The 7,198-nt window shown below is 41.2% G+C and overlaps 2 protein-coding genes across 2 annotated transcripts; both read left to right on the top strand.

The window, feature by feature from the left end:
* The first annotated feature begins 1,215 nt into the window (after positions 1-1,215).
* LOC310877490 (platelet-activating factor receptor-like) lies at positions 1,216-2,485 on the top strand. The gene has a single exon (XM_083791365.1). The coding sequence runs from the start codon at positions 1,241-1,243 to the stop codon at positions 2,408-2,410; it is 1,170 nt and encodes a 389-aa protein (XP_083647491.1). The 5' UTR covers positions 1,216-1,240; the 3' UTR covers positions 2,411-2,485.
* Positions 2,486-3,253: 768 nt separating this feature from the next.
* LOC310877489 (platelet-activating factor receptor-like) lies at positions 3,254-5,603 on the top strand. Its single transcript, XM_083791364.1, has 2 exons — positions 3,254-3,379; positions 3,947-5,603. The coding sequence occupies exon 2, from the start codon at positions 3,961-3,963 to the stop codon at positions 5,128-5,130; it is 1,170 nt and encodes a 389-aa protein (XP_083647490.1). The 5' UTR covers positions 3,254-3,379; positions 3,947-3,960; the 3' UTR covers positions 5,131-5,603.
* Positions 5,604-7,198: the final 1,595 nt, after the last annotated feature.

The raw sequence follows: 7,198 nt of genomic DNA, 5'->3' as shown, positions 1-7,198 counted from the left end.
AGGTCAACGTTTGCCTGTTATCTCTCCTATGGTAACACATCAATACAGCATATGGAGTTCGGGGTCTGAGAGGCTAAATCTCAGCAAATGGTGGTCTGTGGCTCAAATGCAGAATAAATAATGGACCTTGATATGAAGAATGTTGAAAACCACTGGCTTATAAAACACTAAGATTAAAGGCATTAGCAAGCTACATTTGGCATACAACCTTTGGCATACAAGTTGGATTTCAACGTTTCTCCTCTGTAAGTTTGTTGTATTTGCTGTCCATTTAATTATGTGTCCCCATACTGTGCTGCTCGACTCTAAGAGATACCATGTCGTATTCTGGCTATGTTCCAGGTGGACAGCCATATAGAATATGTGTTAAAGAAAGTGTTAAAGAACTTAATATTGAGAACATTTTTAATAGCTGGTATGATTTGTAAAGATGGGGATGCAATAATAATAGGATCAGTGATGATAATTAAAGTTGCATTCTATAAATATTATTGCCCACCCATACCCGTACACACGCAATCTTCATTGTCACATCACATTACAAGTAGGGTGGTTGAAAAACTTGTCTATTAGAGTAATGTTAACTCCATAAACACATACAAAACTGAAAAAGTCACAGCACGGCATGGAGACAAAAATAGCTGATCTGTACAAGCTTGTGAGCTTGTACATACTGGTATACTATTTTTGCTGAATGTTTGCCTGGCCAGAATAGGGACACTAATGTGTCCGAATTTCTGCTTCTGACTGACATATTCATTGCTCATTTGCATGTTTGCTGTGTTGTCTCATGCCGCTGCAGCTGCCCTTCTAGAAATTGCTGTTCACATGCCACCACGCCAGCAATCACACATTGTTCTGGATTTATGATTTATGACCGTTTCAAACTCAGTTTGATGCTCATTTTCACAAGCTCATTCATATCTTTGCTGGGAAAAAAGGAACCTCGGGTCGGACTCAATCTTAGCTGGTTGAAGCAACATCTGAACCTTGATATGGTATGCACTCTACCAGGTGAACCACCAGGACAAAGACATCTTCACTTCACTTTGGGTTGTAGTCTATTATGTTATAATAACCTGTATATTGAGTCTATTATGTTATAATAACCTGTATATTGAGTCTATTATGTTATAATAACCTGTATATTGAGTCTATTATGTTATAATAACCTGTATATTGCCAATTGTATTTCCACAGAATTGTGCCCTTAATGGAACACCTGCCTACAGAACCCACAATGGAGAGTTTGGAGACATCGGTGTCCCTTGGTACAACAGAAAATTCCTCTATGGTTTCCCCAGCTGCCACCAATGAACCCTTCCTGGATTCCGACTTCCGTTACATTCTCCTGTCAGTAGGTTATGGCATCATCCTCGTCTTGGGGTTCTTCGCTAACTGCTATGTCCTATTTGTCCTGCGCAGTCTCCGTGGGGCTAAAGCCATGCGTGAGATTCGTATCTACATGACCAACTTGACCGTTGCGGATTTCCTGTTCGTATGTGCCCTGCCATTCTGGATTGGCTACTACAGTCGCCATGGTGACTGGGTCTACTCTGACTTCCTGTGCAGGTTGACTGGCTCGATGTTCTTCATCAACACCTACTGCTCCATCCTCTTCCTCGCAGCCATCAGTGTCAACCGGTACTGGGCGATCACACGGCCTCTGGATGCAGCTGCTTCTGACAACTGGCGCCGTGGTGTTGCCGTTACCATCACTATTTGGGTGGCAACTTTATCGATGGCCATTCCCTTCCTGTTGTCACCGGGGGTCAATGTAGATGAGAGGAACGTGTCACGATGTTTTGAGGGATACCATGGGGAAAGTGATGGGGAGAAACGGGTTGTGGCAGCCACACATTTTGCCATTATTGGCATGTTCTTTGTGGTCTTTCTCCTCGTAGTGGTTTGTAACCTCCTTATTGCCCGCGCCTTGCTGACAAAATCCCCTATTAAGCAAGAACACAGCTTTGCATCCTCTGGTATTAAGCCCAAAGGAGTGAAAGGCAGGGCTCTCCAGATGTTGGGAGCAGTTGTGGGAGTGTTTGTCGTGTGCTTCCTGCCTCATCATATAATTCAAGGCCCCTGGACACTGGCAGTTCTGGAGATCAGGGAAGGCTGGGGCAGCACATCCTGGGACCTGCAGACTCGCCAGGCTCTCAATGATGCGCATCAGATCACCCTGCTACTTATGGGGCTCAACTGCATTCTGGATCCTGTAGTTTATTGTTTTGCCACAAGGAAGTTCAGAAAGTTCATTGTGGCCCACTTCAGGAGAGTCAAAAATAGAGAGTATTGCTCACACACGGCCATCACTCCGATTAGCATGTCGAGCAGACACCAGAGTGAGAGACGGTCAAATGAGCCTCTGGATGTAGAGGCCCAGAGAGGGAGAGACTTGAAATGTTGAAAGTAATGTAAATATTTCCATCTGTATTCAGTATTTCCTTCTGTCATTTGGCCACTCTTTAAGACCACTGAACATTTTGCCAATATAAATTATGATGAACCAGTCAGGTATACAATTTCACTCATTTCCATTGAAAACACCCTGTTACTTTGTAGTACTTAAATGTTTTCTTTTACTCAAGATTGTTTGCTAAATTCTTAAATTGTAAATTCTAAGGGCCCTATTTTCATCAGTGCCTATACATTTCTTTGACAATTTCACTATTTTGAAAAACATTATAAAATTGTTCAACTAGCCGATCTACAAGCTCAGAACATGTCAATGTAGATTGGCTATTTGAAATATTCACATTTGTTTTTCAAAATAATGAAAAAGGCAAATAAGTTTAGGGATAAGGCCATAAGGGGTGAGGCACTGGTGAAAATGGGGCCCTATAATTATTCTTAATAAAGTCAAGCCTTTTTGTGTCATCTGTAATTGACAATAGCTGTCATTTAATTTTTGCCTTTACTGTGATTAAAATAATGAATATGTTTCATTGCCTGTTCATCACCAGTGCCAGATGGTTTAATTTCAGATAGCCTCCCAGAAACAGCCCAGATATGCAGTCAAAACCATAGTCAAAACACATGTGGAAAAGGAGATTGGCTTCTGCTGCCCTCAAGTGATGAAAATGCACTGCTACACTCTCTACTATCTCAAATAAAACTACCACCAGGCCAGCCACTAAAGGCATTGGGCAAGCAATTTTTGAAAGTCATGCACTGTTGACAACTGTTGATGCAATTAACAGAGGATGTGGTTTTGAGAGTATAGCATCGTTGTGTCAGTATAACACTTCTACTTCTTCAAGTTATCAACCCGAAGACATCTGGACAGATCATATCCTGAAGACTGTTCAGTCAGTGCTCATAATTCTGTGCAGCGTAAAATACAATAACAAAAGTTGGATTTCAACATTTTCCCTTGGTAAGTATACGCTCAATGGTTGTTATGTGTGTGTGCGTGCATGCGTGCGTGCGTGTGTGTGTGTGTGTGTGTGTGTGTGTGTGTGTGTGTGTGTGTGTGTGCGTATATATATATATATATTCTTTTTAAGTTATAGTCCCCTCCCACTGATTTTAAAATCCAATTTCAGGCTTACAATAGTATGGAATATCAAAACTCAGTTTGATGCTCATTTTCACATGACTCACAAGCTCATTATATCTTTGCTGGGAAAAAGAGAACCTCGGGTCGGACTCAATCTTAGCTGGTTGAAGCAACATCTGAACCTTGATATGGTATGCACTCTACCAGGTGAACTACCAGGGCAAAGACATGTTCACTTCACTTTGGGTTGGAGTCTATTATGTTATAATAACCTGTATATTGAGTCTATTATGTTATAATAACCTGTATATTGAGTCTATTATGTTATAATAACCTGTATATTGAGTCTATTATGTTATAATAACCTGTATATTGAGTCTATTATGTTATAATAACCTGTATATTGAGTCTATTATGTTATAATAACCAATTGTATTTCCACAGAAATTGTCCTCTTAATGGAACACCTGCCTACAGAACCCACAATGGAGAGTTTGGAGACATCGGTGTCCCTTGGTACAACAGAAAATTCCTCTATGGTTTCCCCAGCTGCCACCAACGAACCCTTCCTTGATTCTGACTTCCGTTACATTCTCCTGTCAGTAGGTTATGGCATCATCCTCGTCTTGGGGTTCTTCACTAACTGCTATGTCCTATTTGTCCTGCGCAGTCTCCGTGGGGCTAAAGCCATGCGTGAGATCCGTATCTACATGACCAACTTGACCGTTGCGGATTTCCTGTTCGTATGTGCCCTGCCATTCTGGATTGGCTACTACAGTCGCCATGGTGACTGGGTCTACTCTGACTTCCTGTGCAGGTTGACTGGCTCGATGTTCTTCATCAACACCTACTGCTCCATCCTCTTCCTCGCAGCCATCAGTGTCAACCGGTACTGGGCGATCACACGGCCTCTGGATGCAGCTGCTTCTGACAACTGGCGCCGTGGTGTTGCCGTTACCATCACTATTTGGGTGGCAACTTTATCGATGGCCATTCCCTTCCTGTTGTCACCGGGGGTCAATGTAGATGAGAGGAACGTGTCACGATGTTTTGAGGGATACCATGGGGAAAGTGATGGGGAGAAACGGGTTGTGGCAGCCACACATTTTGCCATTATTAGCATGTTCTTTGTGGTCTTTCTCCTCGTAGTGGTTTGTAACCTCCTTATTGCCCGTGCCTTGCTGACAAAATCCCCTATAATGCGACAACACAGTACTAAGAGTACTGCATCCTCTGCCACCAGGGGAGTGAAAGGCAGGGCTCTCCAGATGTTGGGAGCAGTTGTGGGAGTGTTTGTCGTGTGCTTCCTGCCTCATCATATAATTCAAGGCCCCTGGACACTGGCAGTTCTGGAGATCAGGGAAGGCTGGGGCAGCACATCCTGGGACCTGCAGACTCGCCAGGCTCTCAATGATGCGCATCAGATCACCCTGCTACTTATGGGGCTCAACTGCATTCTGGATCCTGTAGTTTATTGTTTTGCCACAAGGAAGTTCAGAAAGTTCATTGTGGCCCACTTCAGGAGAGTAAAAAAAAGAGAGTCACACACGGCCACCTGTCAGATTAGCATGGCGAGCAGACACCAGAGTGAGAGGCGCTCAAATGAGCCTCTGGACGTAGAGGGCTAGAGATGTTGATTTTTTTTTTAATTATGAAGAAAAAAAAGACAAATTTTAAATTATGGAAATATAATATTCATTATAATACGACAATTTACTTCTCTTCTTCTATCATTTGGCCACTTCTTGAAGACCACCGAGTATTTACCAATACAAATACATGCGGATCGAGTGTTATGATGAAGACCACTGAATATTTACCAATACAAAAACATGCGGATGGAGTGTTACGATGAATTTGGCTTTAGACCGACTTTTGTTTGTCAGGCTCTGGTTGTAGGTCCTCAAGTGGTAGTCTATACTCAATTTCAACAAACTCATTGGCTGCTAAACACCCTTTGTCGGACACTTACCCTGACCAGAACAGACCAAACCCATAGTAAACTTAACCATAGCTTTTCCCAAACTGAGTATTTTTTTAATAATAAAGTAACCTATAGTAACCGATTCATGTCTATGCCCCGGACAGGCACCTTGTCACCAGTGTCAGAATCATGGTTTAACGGAAGAACACCAGCTTGAATGAAGGAATCAAAAGCCCCAGTGTCCCTAAGAATAGTCACAGGTACTTATTTTTCCCCTTGCACCAAAGACACACACAGACACCTGCCTGATAAATAGCTGGTAAGACCTCAGTGCTGCAAACTCTGTATCCTTATTTGGACCGGAATTGGGTGAAACACAAATGGACACTGGACGAATTGCAAACTTTATCATGCTCATGCATATTACCTTTTAGTGTCATTTAACAGGACGAGGAGAACAGGCCAGCCCCATAAATGGAGATGTCCAGAGCCTAGTCCCACTAATATTGTCAGCCAATTACAATGTCACGTTTTGTTATGGACAAAAGGGCCATTAAAATTACATTTTGGACAGGTGTATTTAATACCTTTTCATACAAGGTTATTGATCCTAAGCCACTGATTGCATTGTATGGTGTAGTCCTACAGGAGTCACCAATAACAACTCCAAGCCGACGCATTTACTACGTAATGTAGACCTTTATTAATCCCACAGGGTAAATTCTGTGCCATTCACGAGATATCTCGTGTTAGAGCTTTACCACAGTGTGCCAAACATGAGAAACACAAGATTCAATTTTTCAAATTGAATTTCAAAAAATTTCAGATTAAAATAGTTATAAACGATATTGTAAAACATAGATTGGTTACGTAACCAACAACAGCCAATTAGCAAACGTTATGCAAAGCTCGGCCAATCACAGCGGAAGTTTGATTTGATTATTCCGGAGGGGGAAAAAAAGTGTCACAATAACAATAGTCTAATAAGGGAAAACGTTGCTCAGGGAATACATTGAATCTTGACCATCAGGTAAAGATTTGTGTCAGATCTTGTGTCTAGGTGAGACATGACCTTTGACACAATCTAAAGGTCTCAATAAGAGCAGGGAGACAAAATACAACCACCCCAATTGAACTACAGCCTATGTGAGTTATATTGTATTAACATACTCTACCATACAGATTGGACAAAATTAAAAAATTTCATTAAAAAGTTACATACCGGTAGTGAGGCTTTAAGTAATAATAATGAAATATACTTTGATATAATATATTTCGTCATTGTGATCAGCCTTGATATATGTCATGTTTGGACTGGTATTGTGAAGCAAAGAAACAGAAGTTACAACCTTAGGCCATATTTCCACAGTATTGCAACATTGCTCTATAGTTCTCAAAATCGAAATGTTCCATCTTAAGAGTCCTTATTAAGAGAGAGAAAAAACCTCACATAATATGATTCAGCTGTCAGCCTTATTTTTTTGTCTTTTATTGTTACGATTAACAAGTTTTCCCACGCAGAAGGAAAATATATATTTTCCATTCCAAATATATTTTCTCCCGTGTATTTTGCCAATACAATATACAGTTTTTGAGCCCTCAATCGTCATCTTCATGCAGGGCATGCTTACTTTACTGTGCTTTTATTTGTTTTTGCTTTATTGTTTAAATGCTCCCAAATCATATTGACATTGAAATTGCATATTGTTTTTCTGTTCCAGTTGATTCAATTTCCCCTCGGGGATTAATAAAGTATATCTCATCGCATATCT

The sequence above is a fragment of the Protomyctophum parallelum genome, assembly GCF_964188405.1.
Source record: "Protomyctophum parallelum genome assembly, chromosome: 20".
NCBI classification, from domain to species: domain Eukaryota; kingdom Metazoa; phylum Chordata; class Actinopteri; order Myctophiformes; family Myctophidae; genus Protomyctophum; species Protomyctophum parallelum.
Note: the sequence above shows the minus strand (reverse complement) of the source record. Positions and strands in the feature narration are given on the sequence as shown.

Bases quoted from the DNA above. Each gene is read 5' to 3' on its own strand.
- LOC310877490 (XM_083791365.1), top strand. From the start codon at position 1,241: ATGGAGAGTTTGGAGACATCGGTGTCCCTTGGTACAACAGAAAATTCC.
- LOC310877489 (XM_083791364.1), top strand. From the start codon at position 3,961: ATGGAACACCTGCCTACAGAACCCACAATGGAGAGTTTGGAGACATCG.